We start from the raw sequence: 23507 nt of genomic DNA on the forward strand, positions 1-23507 counted from the left end.
TCAGAAAATAAAGATCTCATAAAAGCATTCACATCATGCAGCAATTTCATATTAATGTAACAGGCATCAGATGAAACAGACCATACATTTAAAAGTCTAAATCCTGTTTCGGAAAGAGATCACTCCAGTATTTTTAGCCCCTAGATTTAAACAGCTAGAAGTCTATAATTAGTTATCTTGGGTAAATTTTATTAATAAAATGTGACCCCCCGGGTCTGTCTTTATACGTATTTCTTAGAAATATTAGGGTCATGCTTTGCTTTCAGGTATATTAAAGATTCATTAAGATGAAATACAATTACAGTCAAGCATACTCATTAGCTGCCAGAATTGATGATTTGCAAAGCTATGCATACAATAAGATTGACTATTACATCAGGTATATTTTGTTTCTTACTTCTGCAAACTTAAAATTAATTTTGATGAACACTTTCTTACCTCATCCATCATTTTAGCATTATTTAAAGCTAAGACCATGTTCATGGAATCCATAGGAACAGAATACTTCAACTTGTCTGGATGCTGGCGATACTTCTTTTCACTAACGATTTCCATCGCTTTTTTGTTCTTCTCAGCTTCCAGGGAGCCCAGTGGCATCCATCCAACACCCTTCATACTTTCATCATATTCTGCTCTGTATTGATTCTGGAAGCAGAAAGAAAAGAAAATAATCAGATGCATGAAAAAGCCTGTAAATCATGACACTTCTTTCTGCGTTTAACGAATATTAGATTTTGAATGCACTTACTCTAAAAAGAGGCAAACAGTATCAAGATGCATTCAAGCTTTATTTAGAAATGCATTTGTTACAGTGGTGTCTATTTTATTACTTTGCCTTTTATACAGCGTTCAGATCCTCCTTATGATGTATATAGACTGCTCGCATGAGATTACATGCTAAGGCCCTCTTGAAGAAGAGGATTATCTTGAACCACTATACTGAGAAAAAAAGGCCCTCTTCTCTAGAGGTTAAACATCCCAGTTAAACCAGCTACTTAGCTGGTTTCCCCTTCTTCTGCAAAGATATCTTTTTGGAAGTACAAGATAAAGCTATTAATGAAAAGTGAAACTTTTCCTGTCTTGGCCTGCACACAAGTATTGCTCCTGAAGAGCCAGATGGGACATGTAAGCAGTAAATATCCATTTTACTTTATACATAAAATTACTTATTACTGAGCCCAAATTCTTTAGCAATAGGTGTAATTTAATATTTCAGAGTCTTAGAAAAATACAATGGCCATCGTTGCTGAAGGTCTCATTTCATTTACTACATTTTAGTATATAACTGAACTAATTTCACTAAGAAAATAGTATTATTTATCTTACAGTATGCTTTCATAAACTAAGCATCATTGTGTTCCTAATGCAAAGGTTGAAGAATCTCTCACTTACATCACTTTGGATCTGCATCATGGTTTTGGCCAATTCAAGACTCATAGCATCAGGCAAAACATTGTAGGTATGGATCAAGCTTTTGTAGTTTGCATTTGTAGCCACTTCCTGTGCTTTCTTGGCTGCCACAACACTGACCATGTCAACTGGCGTATGGAAATTAGTCTTTGACTTCTCATAATCTTTTTTGTATTCACGGTCAGATTGCATTTTAGCCACCTGCATGAAGTGCACCAGCTTGGGGTCGTCTTCGAGGCTGCGGAACCCAATATGCTTTCCTTTCTCTTTTTCGTAGGCTAGTTTGTATTTATACTGACATCAGGAAACAGAAAGAACAGCAAAAACTTAAATTAAAAAAACCTGCATTATTAAGCTCAATTTTATCTCTAAAAACATAGCAAATATTTTTGCTTTTTCATCACGAGATCTCAGGTTTAGTCATTTAAACATACTCAGTCTTACAAAATAGCCCATTGAACACAGGCACATGAAGCTCAGCAGCTTGCTGAACAAAGAGCTAAAAAGCACAATTCAGTGTTATTCCACTGGAGAGCAAGTACTGCAAAGGTTTATCCCACCAAGCATATAATTGAAAACTGGATAACTCAAGATGCTTGAAAAAACACATTTGTGCATAACAGAGCACTTTGAAAACATTCTCATTGTCTTTGTAGCTACTCTGAGTACTATCACGCAATCAAACTTACATCACTTGCAATGTCTCTGGAGGCTTTGGCTGCTTTTATTGGAATAGCATCTGGCTGCATGTCATAACCTTTCTTCTTGTCTTCCTCCCATCCAGCTTTGTATAGTTTCTAATTGAAAATGTAAAAGAGAACAGGTACTGTATTATGAAGGCAGAACTACTGAATTTAAATATTTTCAAAAAAGACATTAAAATTACACCAATTTTTTGATCTCTGCAACAGACATTGAATGCTCACTGTGAGCATGGTAACTCACATTACTCATTGTGATCTGGTTCACTCTAGACTGCAGAATTTCTGGAGTATCTGGCATAACGTGAATGCTAGTCTTCTCTTTGTTCCATTTATCCGTGTAGAGCCTCTGCAATTACAAAGTAATATTTAGCATTGAAAAGGCATTGCACTCATAAAATAAGAGCTTGGTTTTGTTTTGGTCATTTGTAATAAATAATATTTTACATTTATATATATATAAATGTAATATTTAACTGAAAATTTTCAGTCTGCATTCTTCCCTGCTTTAATGCAAAGCATAAAATATTTTTTTTTCCCCACACACCCTCTTTCCATAGCAAACATGCAATAAGGATCAGTGGTGTCCCAGATAATTAGGGACAAATTTTAAAAGAACTCCACTTTTCAAGGAAACTTGTACAAAACTGACAGAATTTCAGGGTTTTTTCAGCTCACTGATTATGAATACTACTTCCTGCAGAAAAAGAGCAAAGGTTACCAAAGCACTACAAATCTGTAGAGGACATCTTTAATCACATACACAAAAGAGAAATCTTTAATCTTTATAAACAGAAAATGAAACTCCCTTAATTATGAATACAGTCAGAGGCTTCCATCATCTCTTAGTGTCCAGTCTTAACCAAGCAAACCGCTATACCCATTTGAAATTCTAGTGACTTCAGCGGGAATGGACCTGCCCCACAGTTTTGCAAGACAAAGACCCAATCTCTGGCTCAGTCATGACCATCTGAACAAATTCTCACCTTATTCATGGTCTTGGCATTTTGCTTAGCTAGCACTTGTTCCATTGCATCCATTGTAATAGAATACTTCAGCTTGTCTGGGTGCTGGCGATAATTCTTTTCACTGAGAATCTCTGTAGCTTTTTTTGCCTTTTCTACATCCAGTGACTGAATTGGTATCCAGCCAACTCCTCTCAACCAGTTATTAAAGTCTGCTTTGTACACGTTCTTTAAAAAAAACAAACAAGGAAAAACACAGAGAGACAAGGAAAATTAGAATGCCCATATACTTAAAAACAGGTAAGGCCTTAAAACTTCTCCTGGTCATTCATTTTTGAAGGAAAATTTAGACAAGCCTGTTAGAACTGCTATTGTTTTCCAAATTCTTAGCACAACATTAACAACTATTGATGTGTTAGGGATAAAGAAATGCTTTTCATTAAACCAATGCGTAGAACTCATACTACAAACCAAATGCACAGACCTTAGAAGAAATTTTGAGTGGTAAATATGAAAATCTGACAAGAATAGAATGACTTTTTTTAAATGATGGTCTTCTTTGTTAGTAGACTCAGTTTGCAGTAGAATTAATTCAGCCAAATTGTTTCAACAACTTCTGCTTAATGGCCTGTTCTGCACAATCTTGAATAGACACCATTCTTATTTAATCATACTTCATAACATGGCTTTTAGAACAGATAAAGGTACAAAAATGCTGTGAAAATAAAACCTGTTCCTGAACTGCAGTGTTAAAAGTAACAGGGAGAATATCAGAGTCTGAGAAAAAGACCACATACGTTCATAGCATGTGTATTCAGGGCAAAATTTGTCCTCAAGTATCACGCTTCTCTCCTAGCAAACATCCTGAGTTAGACAGCCAAGCAAACTCAGCCAACTCAGCAAGGCTAGGTAAAAATACAATGGGGAAGCAAAAAACCTGAGATGCAAATTTCTGTATTTGAAAAGAACAGTGTCTAAAGGTCAGATCCTCTATCTGTGGGGCAACGGGAACATGTACATTATCCTCTCCAAACAATGCTTAGAATCTGAAGAACACTTTCAATCAGATTATTAATGTTTTGGGGAATTTCAAATTTGTCAGAGGACCGTTAAATAATGCAGATTAAACTAAATACTTTCTGGATAAACAAGTAGACCCTAACGTTACACTAGTGAAAAAAAATGGAAACAAGTCACAAAACTTAATAGAAACTACAAAGCTTTTTTATGAATCCTTATCATGCATGGCATATGCACCTCTTGGAGGATAAAGGCAGAAAGGAAAAGTAAACAAAATAAATACATCTCAAATCCCTAGGTATAATACAAACATACATAATGCATATTTTCAGTAAACTTAAATAAAATATAGTCAGAATTTAGACTCTGTACATAAGCTACGATCTCTGACAATGCAAATAATCACAGTAATAACACATTGTAATTACAAATCCAACTACAAAAATACACAAATTAGAAAAACATGTTCATTTGCTGAGAATTAGCCAAATATGTAGAGATACAAAGAAAGTTGTTACTTGCTAGGTAAGTTCCCTAGAACTTAGCAACTACACATAATTCTGACAATCTTTGGAAAACACAGCATTCCAGACCAGACATTTACATCTCAATCTACTGTTAATCCAATATAGTTCATTTTTTAGCCTTAAAAGGTTAACAGTGTAACACAGTCATTATGAGAAGAAAAAAATGAAGTGATTAATCATTACATACATCACTCTGAAGCTGCATCACATTTCTTGATAGCTCCAGACTCACAGAATCAGGCAAGAGTGTATAACTGTGAATTGGCTGTTTATAGCCAGTGTTTGTAACTGCTTCCTGGGCTTTCTTGGCAGCTGTCACGCTGAACATATCCAAAGGAGTATGATATTTGGTCTTGGTGACTTCGTAGTCTTTCTTGTATTCACGGTCTGATTGCATTTTGGCCACATTCATGTAATGAACAAGTTTAGGATCATCCTGCAGGCTACGGTATCCAACCTGTTTGCCTTTATCTTTCTCATATGATTCCTTGTACTTGTACTAGAGACAAAGGAAAAGAAAGCCTTACCCACTTTGGAAAGAGAAAACATACTTTTGATAACTTTAATACTTTGAAACTCAATATTTTAACAACTGCAGTTCATTCTATAAACTCATAAATTGTTTTTCAGACAGCACAGGATTATTTAGGTTAAAAAAAGGATTGCTGGATTTCTTGGCTTGTCTTGACCCCTGGTATAGATCTAAATCTAGACACGCAGTTACATGCCCTCCCTCACCATTGCCTCTGCCATATTATATTTTACTGCCATAGACTTCTAACTCCCAGGAACATTCAGCTTTTAATTAAAAGACTAGCATAATAATGTATTATTGAAAAACTCAAGACTACCAAACAACTGGATATCCCAATATTCAGCTATTAGGGGGAGGCATGTTTAAGTGGGGAATGGAAGCCATTTGCAGCCCTTTGCTAAAGTTAACGAATTTATTTCTGTGTTCTCCTTTCATAGCTTGTGTCAGATGGCACACAAAGCTTTACTGCTGCCAGTTGACATAGCTGCCTGAAAACAGCCACATTTCTGTACAGCTCATGAATGCTAGAGAAGTCAAAGTACAGGTCTCCAGCAATTAAGAATACAGCATAGCTAAATCATGACAAAGGAACTTTCAAATAAGTTGGTGAATACTTGAAGCACGTCAACAAATAGCCCCAGCTCACCAGCACTCACACACGTTATGATGCATTTCCAAAGAAACAGGCCTTTTTGGAGGTTCATGTAAACATCTGAATTCACTTGTTATTTCACAGTATCATAAGAGTTTCAATTCTCAGTCAAGTGTATCTATACCATTATATGTATATAGCATATGCTCTATAGCATAATATGCTACAGAAAGCTGTAACGCAGTAGATGTATGTATTCCACTTCATGTAAATTATACTTACATCACTTGCAATATTTCGAGAAGCTTTAGCAGCAATAATAGGAATAGCATCTGGTTTCAGATCATATCCTTTGGCAATGGTTTTTTTCCAGTCTGCTTTGTAGTTAGCCTTATAGGAGAAAAAGGGATGAGTTCGCAATCTTACTAGTAACAATTTTAAACAAAGTTGTTCAAGCCCATATTTTTGTTATAGTTATAGGAGTCAAAATATTCAGTTTAGTCTGTGCAATTTCAGGGAAAAATGTTAACCTGTACACAAACTACAGTTATATGATGATAAATAAATCTACTATAAAGATAGGAGAATACTTCAAGACAATCAGTTTCATTCATGTAACTAAATCATTAACTCCATAAGCATTTTTTGCAATTTTTATGCAGAACAACTCTGTCAGTTGCATTTTTGCCCTTGCTTAAGCAACCCCCTTTTTCATTTGACTGAACCTTCAGAAATTTTTTCCTGCTAGCTTCAAAATCAGGCCTTGTGGTCTTAAGTGACTGAAGAAAGCAGTCTGGCTGATTTTTTGTTAGCAGTTAGCATCTGGACAGACTAATAGTATTTCAAGGCTTTCTACAGGATGGGTTGAAAGAAGATGTCAGCTTTTACCTAGTTCCCGGAGGCCTGATAATGCCACCAGAAAACTTAATATCATGAAGGCAGTAAAACTGATATTATCAGTAGAGATCTTTATGGTGTTGGATGGATGCAAGAAGTGATGGAAAGCAGGCAGACTAGTAGCTGAATGGCAGAAAAAGGCATTACTATCTTTCCACTGGGTGAGTTAATTTCCTTTGAAAGCCCAGCAGCAGGAAGCAACATACAGAGAACCTGTACTGCTTGCCTATGCAATGTGTTTTATATAAAAGTAGATGACCTAGGTCTCCAAACCTATAGGAATTTGAATAATAAGTCATGCTGGTTTTTTCATTCAGTCTATCCAAGTAGTTTGGCAATAAAGCACTGAAATGTATTTATGCTTATGAGTGCTCAGTTTAAAACTTTGCTTAACAAGCACAAAACTCATTGACTTCTAGAAGTAAAAGTTTAGCTGAATTCAGAGCTTGTGCATTTCTATATTCAGTATCATAGAACAAATAAATAAAAGTTATTTTTTCTATTGAGTAAATGACAAATAAATATATTATTGAACAAACTATTGGTTAGATGCTCACATCACTCAAATTGAAGGCGTTGACCCTGGCTTGAATAAACTGAGGAACGTCAGGATCCAGGGTGTATTTGTGTTTCACTTTTTCACCCTCTTGCTTATATGTTACCTGCAAGGAAAAATAAACAAATACTTGTTGACAAGTACAAGGTAGGTAATATTAGTGTTAACCAACAGAGACAATGCAACAATGCTTAATTCTTTCCAACAAATTACAATTTTACTATTTTTACAGTTTTTAAAATTTAAAGGTTTTTTTTAGATGGAATACCAGACAGTAACATATATCATAAATATGGTAAAAAAATAAAATTACTATATTGCATTAATAATGAAAAATTCCTTACATCACTCAGTTGCTTGGTGTTGTGCTGAGCTAAAACCATTGGTATTGAATCCGGTATGCTTGTAAATTTGATGGTGTCTGGGTGCTGACGGTATTTCTTTTCATTTAATGCATCTCCAGCCTTTTTAGCTTTTTCAACATCCAGAGAACCGAGAGGACTCCATCCAATACCCTTGAACCAGCTGTTATATTCCTGTTTGTATGCATTCTGAAGGAGAGAAAGCCAACATGCACCCAGATTTTCCCACAGAACTGTAATAATTCTGTTTAAAACAATAATAGTATAGTCTAGCTAGGGTGTTCTACATTAGCAGGAAATAGTTATAAACTCTTGAAGGGAACAACAGATATTTTTTATGCTTCTCTGTGATTTCATAAAGAAGAAAATGAGCTATTCTTTCTTCATGATTCACTTATAAACTGTAACATCCCTTCAGTGTAACAACCCATGTGAAAAATTTCACCAACCTTCAATTCTTAATAACCTTTAAACTACTATATGGTGACCGTTTAACATGGTTTAATTTGTTCTGTGTTTCAGCAGACTCTATGAGACTTGGCCTTATACAAAAGTCCACAGAGCAGAGGCTCAATTTTTGGTTTTCTTCCTATAGTTCTTCCTACAGTAAAATATGCAGAATTCATAGACTGCAAGTGAAAAATTTATCCTGGCTACAAAATATGCAGAAAGTTATCCCATAGAAACATTCAGGCAGGGTTAATGCACAGTCTGAATGCAAGGATATTGTGGACACTCTTTTTTAAGACCTTTCCATGTTCTAACTCTAAAATGAGTGATCCTCCACAGGGATCCATACAGAGTCAACTTCCACAGTATACAAAGAGGTGCAGACTGCAACCATGTATGCTCAGTCAACCATTTGAAACTCTGTATCTGCAAGAAGGACCGAGAAGGTCCTAAGAGAGATCTCCTATGCTAGAGATCTCCAGAATGTATTTCTAATAATATCAATAGTTACATTTTGTCCACTGCTTCATCCTAAATAGTTAATAATAGTCCAACCATACTATCATATCTATCTCGTGGGAAGACAAAGCAAGACAACTTAAAAGAAGTCTTAAAGAATAAAACAAAATTATGTTAGTTGAAAAATAGTTTTCTGAGAAAATGTGAAAAAAAAGTTCATTTGAATTCAATATTCAAAACTCTGATCTCCACTGATATGCCAACATCAAAATCCTGTTAAGTAGAACTCAGCTGGAATTTGGTATTTCTAAATGCCACCACCAGCTGATAAAACTTCTGTCTTCCCCAAGACATAAGAAAAACAGACAATTCCTACACAGTAATAGCAACTTTCATTGAATATAAACTCGTATTTTAGTTTTCACAGTGTGCAGGAAAACATCAATGAAATTGTAATCACTGAAATACTTACATCACTCTGAATTTGCATCATGTTCTTTGCAAGCTCAACATCCATGGCATCTGGCAGGTACGTGTAGTGATGGATCAGATTTTTGTAGTGGGCATTAGAAGCTACATCCTGAGACTGTTTAGCAGCCTGGATACTGTACATGTCAGGAGGTGTATGATAGTTAGTCTTGGTCTTCTCATAGTCTTTCTTGTACTCGCGCTCAGACTGAATCTTTGCTACATTCATGTAGTGGACAAGCTTAGGGTCATCTTGCAGGCTTCTGAAACCAACCTGTTTCCCTTTAGCCTTTTCATATGCTTCTTTATATTTATACTAGAAACAGAGGGAAGAGATCAAATGTACTGTGGCATGGCTATTGATGTCTACACTAATGCAAAAGAAAAGAAAAGAAAAGCTCTCATGACTTTCATTGGAAAAAGCAGCTGCAAGCAGTCCAGAAAGATAAACTCTCCTAAATGGCACACCCAGCGACTGTACCTACATTAGCTTTTCTTGCACCACCATCTAGGCCTGTACACAACAGGTTACACACACCACAGTAAGATTTCTCAACATTAGCTCTTCTTGTAAAGAAGGGAAAACATTTCCTAAGCATCCCTGTGTTGAAAGGTGTATGAAAAATATCAGAACAATTGAGACAATCCTTCTCGGTTGTTTGAAAGCAATAGCAAACAAATGGAATATGACTGGACAGCTTCCTCTAGTTATATGAAACCACTGAAACATATCCCACTTTATGCGATTTGCACTACAAGGCCTTCTGATTCATGTATAAGCCATACTCCACTGTACAACCAAAAGCACCCTTAGCACATATTGTCTTGTGGTCTGTAAATAGGTGCTAATGTAGCGTATTTTCTGGAAATTTGTCACAGAGTGATTGCAAGAACTACTGATTTCATTTCTCCCGTGAAAAGTGGGTTAAGAAACACAGTGCAGTAGCATTTGCCTATCTAAAGCAAACAAGATGAGCATAAAATAAGTTCTACACAAACTAAGCCTTTGGGAAAGACTAAGAATCTCTTTCTCATAATACTGACTCTAGTGAGACTTGTGCAACATATGAGGTCTACCATATGGCCTGTAATGGACAACTTTTTTACTAAATGCCTAAGAAAAGTATACCCGGAATAGATACTTACATCACTAGCAATGTTTCTTGAAGCCTTGGCTAGAGTAATTGGAATAGCATCAAGTGACACATTGTTCCCTTTAGCTATTAGATCATGGTAGCCTTGTTTATAATATGCCTAAAAAAGAAAATCCGTATTATTCTAGAGAACCTAGTAATCACATGAACTATGTGCAAGTCAAAGCTACTCCTAAGCTACTCCAGGCAATTCTTTTCTTTAGAAGTAGATGCGGTGGGGATCATATACAACTATCAGTCTTCATTTATGAGAACAGATTTATCTATTAATTAAATTACTTGAATGATTACATGACTAAATGGCATCTGGTTGGAAATTCAAATGACACCAAGAACAAAAAATTACAGTGATACAAGTTGATTATATAGAACTGCGTATCAGTGACAGGAATCTGCAATATGAGCGCATCTGTAACATATTACTCAAAAATTTGTTAACAATATGTAAAACATGTAAAGAAGTTACTTACATCACTGACGTTAGCTGCATTGTATCTAGCTTGGATAAACTGTGGGACATCTGGGGTAAGAGTATATTTATGTTTAACTTCCTCTCCAGAAGATCTGTATAGTTTCTGTAAAATATATGATACCGAAATAAGTCCTTCTTTCCCTGTATAGCTAGCCCCAGCTCACTGTAAATTAACTGAGGGTTTATGTTTGATTTTGCAAATAAATGTACATTGCCACCTATCTCATAAAGATCAAGGCTGCACTTTTCATACAGAATTGTTGATTTTATTGATAGAAGGAACATACCCTAAAAGCTCTATGCAGTCTTTACTCAGTAAAATTAAGCCCTTTCATGAGCATAAAACCCCATTTCTGAAAGAGTGGGATAATAAGGGATGGTAGGAGAGTGTAACATAAAACAAAGCTTGCTGGTTTGTGATGATGGACATATTGTGATTCATCAAACATTCTGTAATTCATTCATCATTGTAGGTGGTAAAACGTCAATAAACAACTTGAAAATTTCACATTTCTTCTATCAAATGCATTTCAAATATACTTAAAATATAAATGGACAGAATCAGCTGATGTGAACTGGAAGAGCCACATGATTTCCATACAGCTTTGCAGACATATCAGGAAATTACTCAGGCAAAATCAGAGCACAAAACAATGACAACACAGAGAAACACTTTCAGGCTAATAGTACTTCAGAAAATTTTAAAGACAATGCTCAGCTCTTCAGCAGATACATCTCTACTGTACTATAACACCCATTTCTTTCTCTACTTACATCATTGAGTTGAACTGAATTCTGTTTGGCTTGGACCATTACTGGAGAGTCCACCACACTTGTAAATTTAATGGTGTCTGGATGCTGACGATATTTCTTTTCATTCAAGGCATCTCCAGCTTTTTTAGCCTTTTCTACTTCTAGGGAGCCAATGGGGATCCAACCAATGCCTTTCATCCAGTTATTATAATCTGCTTTGTACGCATTCTAATAAAGGAGTGAAAACAATGTTTTAGAAGTTAGGAATTAGAAAAAACAACTCAGGGATCTCTCCTGAGTCTTTACAGTTTTCGCTTGACGCATGTAAAAAAAATTCTGTTCACATGTGGTTTTACTTACATCACTCTGAATCTCCATCATATTTTTGGTCAGCTCCACATTCATTGCATCTGGTAAATAAGTATAGTGGTGTAGGAGGTTCTTATAATTAGCATTGCTGGCAATCTCTTGAGCCTTCTTGGCACCGACCACATTGACCATATCCAGTGGAACGTTGTACTTAGTTTTTGTTTTTTCATAATCTTTCTTGTACTCTCGCTCAGACTGCATTTTGCCTACCTTCACATAATGAACGAGTTTGGGATCATCTTGGAGGCTCTTGAAGCCAATGAGTTTACCCTTGGCAAGTTCATAGGCTTTTTTATAGTCAACCTGTTAGAATATAATAGAACATGGAGAATATAATCTGAAGTGTAGTAACTTAGTAATAAGTAAATTAAAAGCAAAGGCTACCCTTTGTTTTCCACAAAGAGTATCCCTCACATTTAAGTCAGTGACCATGCATCTTAATAAAACCAGACATGTATCTCTCTACAATTCACCGCTGCACAAATCAGTCAGTCAGCTTTCAAAGAAGTATTATCTCACTTGTACTGATCATAAGAGGGAGAGGAGTCTTAAAATACTAAGGTACTTCCGCGAGGCCATCCCCAAGAATCTACCCAAAAGCCAGTGATGTCCTAGAGTCTTTCATCTCATTTATGATCAGGCCTATAATTAAGGACAGAGAGAATTCAGGGGTCCATTGCTCATGCAGCTGCCACTACTGTCCTACTCATGATTTTCCTTAACCATACTGGAGTGCAAGATAGCTTATTTATTCACAGAGAATGACATAATGAAATGGCCTTTTCTAAATGTAATTATACAAATACATTAGTGAAGCAATGAAACACCAACAAAAATATAACTGTATTAAATACATCCAATAACATGCTCAAAAAAGGCAATAAAGAAGTTATCCTTCAGATATCCTTAATAAACATAATTGCAAACATTGTTTAAGTAAACTCTTTTGAATTAAACAGTTCCTTTAGGAAGGGTGTACTTACATCACTGGCAGCCTGCCTAGCAGCCTTGGCAGCTCGGATAGGAATAGCATCACTTTTTAGATCATATCCCCTTGATTTTAATTCTTCCAATCCCATTTTGTAATAGTTCTAGAAGAAAAGATTAATTTTGAATGAACAGTTTCTAGCTAACAGAAACTTCCTATTGTAAGTTGAATCAAGAGCTCTGGATTCAAAATATACGTACATCACTAATATTGTAGGCATTAACTTTAGCCTGTATAAACTGGGGAACATCTGGAGGGAGGTGGTACTTGTGAATAATTTCTTCACCTTTGGATTTATACGTTATCTGCAAAGAAAAATAAAGAAAGAAATTTAGCAGCCCAATGTTTATAGATTGTAAATGCTTAATAATGCTGAGTGACACAACTTAAAAGATCTCATGTTACCTCACTCACAAAGACAGACAGAGATGAAATCCTAGTCCTTGCCAAGTGAATGGTATAAACCCCATTGACTTAACTGGTGCGAAGAATACATTAAGAATGATGGACATAAACAAAACTACATACATACACACTAAAAATTGACATGAACAGCCAATTGAAAAACTAAAAAAATTTGATTTCCAGGTGATCTTCCACTGGAACAGAACTGCGAATACAAATGTTTTTGTGCTTGTGTGTGTGTATATGCACACACATTCACCTACGCATTCATTTCAGGAGTTCTCTTAAAACTGGATGATAAAGTGAAGGTGGCCAAAGTGCAGAAATTGATAATGTCAGAGTGTAGCAACATGTTTTCTAAGTTTACTTACATCACTCAGCTGTTTGCTATTGATCTCTGCTTGCTTCTGTACTGGAGAGTCAGTCACTTGAGTAAATTTGGTTTGATCAGGATGCTTTTTGTAGGTGTGCTGAAGGAAGATAAGAAATATATTTGCAGAAAACGCATATAAGCAAAACTATTTTATAAGACATAGCAATGTAGCATTACTTGGGATAGCTAGCAGGTATGGCATGCATATAGATAGGTACTGTCATGCACAATGTTACTTTTTAACATAATCAGAGAGCAAATAAGTTTTCAGAAGTATTTTTAAAGAATGTAAAATATATTGAATAGGTATATACATATTAAAAAGTCTAGTATACATTATAAATATTATACACATTATATTATATACATTTTAGTATATTATATACAAATATATATTTGAAGTATTTCCCAAGTATTCATGAAGTAAATATAATCAGTATTAATAAAGTAACTAAAGTACTTTTAGAGGATTAATGTAAAAATTAATGGCTTAAGCAGGTAAATGCCTGAGGTTCATTCTTTATTTTGGTACTACTCCTCTAATTTTATGTTTTTACTTGTTAAAAAAAAGATTGTGCTATATCTGTCTTGATCACTAGATGTCACAAAAGGCTCTAAAATACAGATGAATATGGTGTTTAAAAGTCACATATGCTAATAAGGCCAAATTCAGAATCATTGAAGTTAACAGGAATCACTGTAAATTTCTACGTGCCTCAGAAGCAGATACTCTGCATGTAATTGGCTACTTGATAACCACTCCTGTCCTGTACTTACATCTTTACACTGCTCTAACTTCTTAATAGCTTCGTACTCCTGAGTTATTGTCTGAGGGAAGTAGCATTTTGTCTTTTCCTCCTCATAATCTGCTTTGTAATTTTTCTAGGAATAAAATCAACATTCAGTAAGAAACCATAATTGAGCTTTCTCTGAAATTGAAGTATGATGGTGAAAACAGAATGATTACCACACTTACATCACTCTTCATAGCTTCAACTTCCATGCAGTGTGTATAATGTGGATCCTCAAAGCTGCCCAAATAGTGTCCTAAAATATTCTTTTGATATGCATCTTTATATTTTACCTAGAAAAATAATCACAAGTTGATAAACAAAAGTAATCAAGAGTGTCAGTACTGAATGATGTAAGATAAATCAAATACATACATCACTAAAATTCTTCAGAACAGTATCAGTCTGGAACTTTGGTGTGTCACAGTAATTCATGCTGTTTCCTTTTGATCGTTCATAGGCTTCTTTGTATAATTTCTGCAAAAGAAAACAATGTTGGATAATGCAGTAGATTTCACAGCAACTCACTCACAACACATTAAAAATGACAAGAGTAAAACTGTGAAATGATTGCAAAGAAAAACTTTCCCAGAAGACTGAAAAACAGATGGCACTTTTTCCCCAATGATTTTTTAAAAAAACTTTTTTTAGTGGCTCTTAGGTTTGTAAGGGAAGACAGAAATGTCTGACTAATGGTTTTTGAACTTCTGACACTGAGAAATATGCAATCTCTTTCATATAGATGAAAACAGCAAGAAGAGAGAAATCAAGAAAGCCATTACAGTGAGTAACCAGAATACAATATATATGAATATGCAAAAGTACCACATACTCTATCATTATCGGCATCAGCTGAAGTTCCTTAAAACAGTAAGGGAAGAACTGTCATCTTGTGATCCATTTTCCACAGGGATCTAAATGAACTATACAGTAATTAACTACCCTCATAACATGCCACAGCTATTGTTACACTCTGCTGTGGAGCAATGACTCCTTATCTATACTGTTCTCGTTGGTGGTATCTCATGACAAATATCAGTCTATAAAACTAAAAATACTAAGAGATCCGAAGGAGAAGCCTTGTGAAGAAATGATGAGTTTGGTTTATTGTACATGACTGAAAATCACCAGCTGCACTTTGATAATACTTACATCACTCAGCACATCTCCTGCAGCTTTTAATTGCCTCAGCAATGGGTTCTCTGTAGCAGGAAGCACATTATAATCTGCAATAGCTTTGTTCTTTTCATAGTCTGCTCTGTATTTTGTCTTTAAAAAAAATAAAAAAGGGTGATGTTGTAAAAATCAGTATTAAAATCAGTATTAAAAGCCAAACACTCATTAACCTATACCATCTTGAACTTTTCAGGAAAATTTCCTGGTTTTTAACTTATGATTCATGATGGCAAAGGACCATGAAAGCCTCAGATCACAGGAGTGCATGGATGACGAGATGGGAGGCAGGGTCAGAAGATAAGTGAGAGCTATTTAGTAGATGTCCCCACCTCTAAGCCCCTCTCCAAACATTGTAAATTTTCAAATATCAGTTGACATCTCAGAATAGTCACATTCTTACAATTAATGACATAAGATTGTCTTTGCTGATGCATATACTATTGCAGAAAATGCAGAAGCCAAACAAAAGATGGGCCAGCACAACATCACTGGGATACGCTGAGCGAGAATGAATAAATATGAAAATACTGAGCCAAATTCAGCTAGCTTAAGTTGGTCTTGGTTAACAGTATTGATTTGTTCCAACTAAAAATCAGGCACATAACATAATCAGAACGAACAATGAAGCAAATTCTACTTCACTGAAAGAAAATTCCACTTCATGGGTACTATCGTGGAAGATCATAAGCACGGCTAGGAGTTGTTATAAGCTTCGTAGTGGAATGCATACAAGAATACATCTTTTGCATATAAGAAAATATTTTTGACACTTGACAAAACAGTTTCAGCACAAACTGGCCTGACTTCAGAACTATACTCAGGCTAAACAAATGGGAGCACACATAACGTACCTTACTGACATTATTTGAAACTCGCTTATTAGCTTCATATTCTGGAGTTTCAGTCTGCATAAAGTAGATTTGGTCTTTCATGTTTTCAAAGTCTTCCTGGTATTTTCTCTGTTAGGAACAAAGAGCAACAGATAACAATGTATCATATGCACTTACATTATAAATCAGCCATCCACAAAGTAGCTTATTTAGGGGAAAAGAAATACCACAAATGGAGGAGGCAAAATTAATCAGTATTTTCCATGTTAGCATAAACAGAGGATAAAGCTGTTCATTTCAAGATTTTCTGAGGAATTCACTTACCATACTTATATTTTCTGCATTCATTTTTGCAATTGCAACATCATAGCACGGAGTTTGACTCCACTTGCCTTTGATCTTGTTTTTATAGTCCTCGTGGTAAATAATCTATAACGAAATCAAAAAATGAAATTTAATCCCCAAGATACAGCTCAATTTTCACTTGACAGATTTGGTTTTAAAAGTCTTCTTTTTAAAGACTTCACATTTTACATCTGCCTTACAACCACTTTATCAGTTATTGTGAAAAACACCTTAAATATGATATGGCCTAAGCACTTCAGTATTCAGTTAGCATTCTCTTAGTACCTTCCCTGACCAAAAAAAAAGGATAAATAGGTAAACTAAGTCCTTCTAGAAGACAGTTATTCATAAGAAATTCTCTCTATGACACATCACTAACGTATTCCTTTAGTTCCTTTTTCTCACTGGTCACATAATACTGGGACATAATATTGCCCTTAAGCCAGAATTATTGTTATTGCTGCTGAAACTTGTTATAAGCAAACCCTTTTAATATATGGATTGCCTGGTATATGTGATTTCTATTACACTATATTCAAGCACATGGAAATCAAGTATCAACTGTTCAAACAGACAGTTCCTTTCTGTCTAATAACAAAACATCTTCCTGAGTTTTGACTCAGTGTTCCAAATGCATTTTCAGCCACAGCTGCTTATCACAAAAAATACTTCTCCAATGCCTTTTTAATTGTTACCACTTTGATAAAGAACATATATGCCAAAAATAACCTTAAAAAATTCTACATTTTATTGTTTTAGAGATACCTATATAGCTTACTATTTTATTCATTTCAAAGAATTATGATACTGATCTTGCTTTTTACATGTCTAAAAATTTTCTTGATGACAATTTAGCTTTTAAACTATGGAAGAATAAGATTAAAGAAATTTTCTCTAAATGAAATACTACCTTCTTTCACCTTCCAAACAGGTTCACTACAGTATTTTCTTACTGGTTTTGGAACCATAAGTGAATACTGTAACTCTCTAATCTTAAACAGCTGATAATTTTCAATACCCAGCAATAAAATCATGCATGTCCTCTTCATAATAGCTAAATTCTGAACTGAGTTAAAATCCTACTTCTGCCTTACAAGATTGTGCAACTTAGTTCCAGTTTCTTCAGCAAAAGTTGGTCTTCCTGTATTTCACTTCACCTCCTGCATTCCTCAGCTGTGTTTTATTCGAAGTATACCTAAAATTCATTGACAAGGACTGGTGCCAGAGTCTTGGTTAATCATGCCACACAGTTATGGAACTTAATATTGAATGTTACTTGTTAATTCAGTGTGCAAATCAGGAAACAGTTATCTAAGTTGCCAGACATTTCCACTGATTAGTATCCATGAACTTAATGCTTGGGATATGTACGTGTCCAATGGTTTGACACTGAAATGAACATTTAGAATGTATTCTGTGCAGCTGACCTAGGCAGCTTTTCAGCAAAATGGGGTTATTCCTTGTAAGCAAGTAACTCACTCCAAAATCAGACATACATTTACATGTCATTGTTTACATTTAAGAGAACAGCAAAATGAATGTTGTTTACTATTTTCTCCTGTAAACACAGAAAGTGTAAAGCAGGAAGCAAAAAAAAAGAGGGAGAATAGGAAGTAATGTGTGTATGGTAGAAGCAGAAATGTTTTGTGAAAACTAAATTCACTGACAAGAATAAAGTTTTGCCTTTCACCCGAGACTGGGCAGGATTTTCTCCAAGACACTTGAGGAAGAAAGGAACTGACTTCCGCCACTGAAAATCAAAGGGGTCTTCATATGAGCTCTGGTCTGGTTTTTTTACTCTCCTTTTCTTTAGGTACCTTTTTGGCTCTCCAACTCCAAAAGTGAGGTCTCTACAGAAAGAAGAGCACTGCATTCTACTCACATCACTCAGCTGCCTTGTCACTTTCTTGGCTTGTACCACATCAGGTGGATCTGGCAGAGAAGTATATTTAGATTTTCGTTCATCATGTCCTTTTTTGTAGACAATCTGAAAATATGAAAGAAGTAAACATTAACAGTAACTACCAACTAAGCATCAGAACATTTACTCTTAACTGTGCTACCACCACCATTAACAAAAGTAGTTCTGGCCACAGCTACTGCAGCATACACTCATTCTGTCAATGTATTATGGAGGACTACTGAGAAGTGTCTTGATAAGAGACAGTGAAAAAGAATCAGTTCCCTGGGACAGTTTAAGTATATTACTCTATTGCTCCTGATAAACATGGACTAGTGAACTTCTGGACATCTGCAAAATTCCCCGAAACCTTTAAGTGAGACCTGAAATCCTCGGTTGAAGAGTTCTACTTATCTAAGTATCAGCAAATCACAAAGCCTCATGAATTCTTCACTTTTCTTATCACTGTTTTAGAGAGACAGATTTGTAGACCCACAACAGTGAACTGGGCCTACAGCCAACCCTGAGAGGTTCGCCACACATTTTGAGAGATACTTGAGGTCTTCTTACTGATTACCTCAGAAGAACTTTAATAAATTAATTATTTCATTCATTCATAATCCAGCATCAAATTGCCAACAGATTTATATTCTAATATAGAGTACATACTTTCCTACTGAAGTAGCACTACTATCAGAGCTATCAGTGCACACCTAGGCATTTTCATTTTCTGTTCCGTTATGAAGTTTTTCTATCTAGTCAAAGTCCACCACAAAGACTATCAAGTTACACTGTAACAGTGACCCAACTGTCAATCAGGCTTTGATACTTACATCACTCAGAGTCTTTTGAGCCTGTGCCACCCTTCTGAGCTCTGGACTGTCATTGTATGGATAGAATAATGTTTTGTCTCCTTCCCAGTCTTCGGTATACAGTTTCTTAAAAACAGAAAAATGCCAGGATACTCATTATGAATTAATCTCTAACTTGGAATGCTTCTTGCACTTCAGCTTCCTAGACCTGTGATTTTTTTTGCTTACCTTACTGAACATTGCTGTGTTTTTTATTGCATTCACAAGCTCTGGAGCATCAGGGGGAAGCAGGTACTTGTCCTTATTCTCCTCCCAGTTCTGTTTATATAACACCTGAAAGCAAAGATCAGCACATTGGTTACTCTATATTAGAAAAATATTTACATTTGTGAATAAACTACCTGCTCTAGAGATTTTTTCAAAGTGAAAGTCTCAAACCAGTGACATTTGAAGACACCAGTTGGAAACATTTAAGATTATACTTATACTTGCCTTATCAACTTCTCTGCTACCTCTCCCTGTGCTTCTAAACTGTTCTATAAACATTGCTTTAGTGCCCTGAGCTCAAAACTTTATTCATATCAGTAATCTCATGATCCACTAGTGTTCACAACCCTTCCAGAAAGTCAGAACTCGCTCACCTTGCTCACTTGCTGTGACACCTTCTTTGCATGTTCTATATCCTTGGCCTTTTCATCAACGTGGCAAATAGTTCTGGCAACTTCACCAGCCATGCGGTATTTAACCTAGATCAATGCACAACAAAACACATTTATGCTTACAGCAAAAACTGACAGCTTTTTTTAAAAGCAGAATATTGACATTTTTATACTCAATACTGTAAACACCCAAAATCTGAATTCAATAAAGATTTAGGACTAGTGGTTCCTTAGAAATGAAGCCTATGGAAACAAATGGATTTTGTGAATTAACTGAGAAAGAAATGCAGCTTTGAGACAGTTAGTTTCAAGATGTGTAAATCCAAGTTAGAGGTAGTGCCCTTAAGTTACCACACAGTTCTTTCTAAGAGTACTTCCACCCTGTATAATGAGATAGAGGGATCCCCATGCTATGCAGTATATCTCAATTTCACAGTCCATTACCATGTAAACACTAGCTGTAGTGCCAAAGACAATAGAGCCACATTACCATGGCAAACCGGCAGCTTGGGCACAAAAATCATCCTAGTGCAGTTATACCACTCCCAGCTTGACAGCAGGCTCAGTCAGCATTAACACATGGATTACTGCATCACATTCCTCAATATATCCTAGGTCAGGAGTGGAGTAGAATTTAATGCACACTCTTCTCCTGAACACCGGTTAGGTTAGGTGACTACCCTTTCAACGTCAGGGGTTCCCATTCCTAGGGACTCAACTCTCCCTATTTACTGTATGAAGAATTAAGAAGCCTTTCCAGGTGGATTTCAGTTTCCCAAACTGTGAGGTGTATTGTTGAAAGGTAGACTAGCGTTCCTTAAAAGAAAGACGGGAGGATGAGCTAGCTTCCAGAACTAGAGGCACTGCATCAGTGGGGCAACTGTACTTGGTCTAGCTTTCAACGGCAGATCACTAAGAGTGGGATTCACGCAGAGGGGACAACACATCTTGAACAATCCCATAGTAAGTGACAAGATGTACAGAAGTTCATTTTGCAACACTTGGAGCATCTAAGCATCATTTTTCCAGTATCTCTTTAGGAAACTGACTTTCAGTTGCTTTATGAAAACAAAAATGTTTAAACACATTTTAAAAACAAAATTCTAGGGTTATTTACCCAGCACACAACTTAACCTCAACAAAAATTCATCAGGCATATCATTTACAATGACTGCAGGACATCATGCGTGGAATCTTCAAATTCAATGATATGGGCATCACCATCATCTCCCGTGCCTGTAACTTCTGATCAGAAATTTTCAAACCTCTTTAGGAACAATGAAGCAGGGCTATTATTCAGCTAGAAAGGAACCATCACACCTCCCTTCCTGAAAGGCCTAAATTCAAACCTACATCATAGAACTCAAATTTGTCATATACTCTGTATTCCTCATTCTTGTAATCTGATAAAGTTTCTGCTAAATGTTCAGATTGCCTTATCACAATATAATCAAAAAATTATCACTTCTTATCTAACATTTAAAATTGTGACTTAATTTGCTCCTTTACCACTCAATAAATATTTTTTTCTTATGACAATTGTTACCTACCTCACTGAGCTGGTCTTGCACTTTCTTGATTCTTCGAATTTCTGGGGTATCAATTGTGGAAGCATATGGCTTTCCTTTTTCTTTTCTAAATTTTTCTTTGTACTTGTTCTGAAAGAAAATAATGACAAAAATAATTAATACATATCCTAAAGCTCTGGCAGAAATGTATGTAGCAATTATTGATTTACTTAACTGGTTAGTATAGGAATTTGGGGCAGATTATTCAATAATACAAACTAGCATTACTCAATTACATTTGCCAAGTTATGCTCATTTTAGCCAACTGATTTCTTCCATCTGACACAATAGAAAAAATCCATTTCTAACTTTAGCCTGGTTTAGATCACCTCTAATTGATTATATTCTCCTTAGGCGCTTAGTATTGATAAATTTACAGTCATTTGTTTCAGTGACCAAAGATAAGGAAAATATGTGGGTGAGGGTAGCAGTCCTAGACCTATGATCTCACATAATCCTTTAACAGTGAACACTGGTAGGTAATATACATTAACATTTAGGAAAAGGGATCTGATACCATCTACATCTGTGCAGAGCAGTCATTTTCCACTTTTTACAACAACCTACAGTATTGGTCTACTGGACTTTGGTATCCCGTACCAGGAATTTAGGTTGGTGCTTGCTCCTATATACTGTGCACAAGGATTTTTCTTGGATATATATAGAAGGATAGAGAAATGTACTATTATAAAAAATACTGAGGTTTGCTATTCAATAGACATTAGTCCCTGTTATCTTCCTTCACTCGGATATCCAAGTCAGATGATAGTGCAGGAGTCCTATTAACTGACATCTCTGACAGTCTTCAGCCATTTGTCTCGAGCCACTTTTTGTGCCTAACGATTACCTAATGCACTTAAGCAGGAAATGGGCAAGAGACTGGCTAATTCAAAGAAACAAATAACACTAATACACATCATGAAATGAAGTACAGGAGACAAAATAGTAGTATGAAAGTTTGCAATAATACCTATTAAATATTTTTAAAGTTGGTGTTCCTCAAGAAATAAAAGACATGGGACAACTTACCTCACTGAATAGGTCCTTCATTTTATTACTATGTTGCAGATAAGGCGTCAAAAACTTAGATGGGTCCACTTTTGTCCGTATTGTCTTCTTTCTGACTGGAGGTGCTGCATCCTCAACAGAAGGTTTTTCACGCTCAACAGTATAGGTGGTGGTAGTTTTAGGACCTGTGAAGTCTGTGCTAATGGTCTCAGTGACCTCAGTGACCACCTGGGAATAAAGAAAAAAAAAATTACTTGCTTTATAACTATAAATCATCATTTTATGATAAGCATTTTTCACCTCCCCTATCTAGTAAAAGTATGCTCAGTTCTTATCCAGGAACCACCTGCAAGACAGAAAATCAGTGAGACTTTTCCTACTGGGATTACCCAGTATGCCTACTATACACCACCCAACCTAAAAAAAACCACAAGGAATTAACTGACTGGCTGATTTCTGTATCAAACTCATGTAATTATTCTCCAGAGGAGCTGGAAGAGTGGGGCTTCTGTTGTCTCTGTTCTATATGCATGACGTCCACTGGCATCAGGGGAGTTCTCAGGTGGGACCACCGGCTGCTAAAACCAAAGCGTAGAAACGTTCTCAGTGCTGAAGTCGTGTTGAAGACGCACGTCGCACGGCCAGGGCTCCTAATCATGTCACTGAAAGTTGTGAATGCAGGTCAAAGGTGCATACAGTCATTCAAAAAGATTATCTCCTTCTTGCAAAAGGAAAGGAATGGACACAGCAGACAGACAAGACCAAGTCTTTGGGATCTTGTAGTAAGTACATGATGCACCAGCTGACTGAACAAATACCTAGAATCCACTGTCTACTAAACTACATTTTCTCATAGCCAGATCACAATCGTGGCAGAGACATAGCTGAGATACTTACATAATCAATTGATATGGCATCCATTGGAAATAAGCCCTTAATTAATTTAAATGGTTTATGTACTT

The 23507-nt window shown here is 35.8% G+C and overlaps 1 protein-coding gene across 39 annotated transcripts in view; it reads right to left on the bottom strand.

Annotated features, from left to right (window-relative positions):
• The window catches only part of NEB (nebulin), a 133325-nt gene that overhangs the window by 100436 nt on the left and 9382 nt on the right, over positions 1-23507 (bottom strand). For 36 of the 39 annotated variants that reach the window (XM_009318966.1, XM_009318998.1, XM_009319005.1 and 33 more), the window contains 29 exons: positions 22567-22773; positions 21520-21627; positions 19952-20056; positions 19539-19643; positions 19332-19436; positions 18481-18585; positions 16578-16682; positions 16275-16382; positions 15400-15516; positions 14623-14724; positions 14433-14540; positions 14234-14338; positions 13455-13553; positions 12879-12983; positions 12674-12781; positions 11682-11993; positions 11343-11549; positions 10567-10671; positions 10089-10196; positions 8947-9258; positions 7548-7754; positions 7205-7309; positions 6033-6140; positions 4811-5122; positions 3098-3304; positions 2356-2460; positions 2100-2207; positions 1393-1704; positions 439-645 (listed from right to left, as the gene is read on the bottom strand). In XM_009318966.1, coding sequence (XP_009317241.1) covers positions 439-645; positions 1393-1704; positions 2100-2207; positions 2356-2460; positions 3098-3304; positions 4811-5122; positions 6033-6140; positions 7205-7309; positions 7548-7754; positions 8947-9258; positions 10089-10196; positions 10567-10671; positions 11343-11549; positions 11682-11993; positions 12674-12781; positions 12879-12983; positions 13455-13553; positions 14234-14338; positions 14433-14540; positions 14623-14724; positions 15400-15516; positions 16275-16382; positions 16578-16682; positions 18481-18585; positions 19332-19436; positions 19539-19643; positions 19952-20056; positions 21520-21627; positions 22567-22773 — 4407 coding nt within the window. The remainder of the gene's footprint in view (positions 1-438; positions 646-1392; positions 1705-2099; positions 2208-2355; positions 2461-3097; positions 3305-4810; positions 5123-6032; positions 6141-7204; positions 7310-7547; positions 7755-8946; positions 9259-10088; positions 10197-10566; positions 10672-11342; positions 11550-11681; positions 11994-12673; positions 12782-12878; positions 12984-13454; positions 13554-14233; positions 14339-14432; positions 14541-14622; positions 14725-15399; positions 15517-16274; positions 16383-16577; positions 16683-18480; positions 18586-19331; positions 19437-19538; positions 19644-19951; positions 20057-21519; positions 21628-22566; positions 22774-23507) is intronic. The other 3 variants (XM_009319003.1, XM_009319001.1, XM_009319002.1) reach the window with 1 other exon arrangement.

The sequence above is a fragment of the Pygoscelis adeliae genome, unplaced genomic scaffold, assembly GCF_000699105.1.
Source record: "Pygoscelis adeliae isolate BGI_AS28 unplaced genomic scaffold, ASM69910v1 Scaffold222, whole genome shotgun sequence".
In the NCBI taxonomy this organism is placed as follows: domain Eukaryota; kingdom Metazoa; phylum Chordata; class Aves; order Sphenisciformes; family Spheniscidae; genus Pygoscelis; species Pygoscelis adeliae.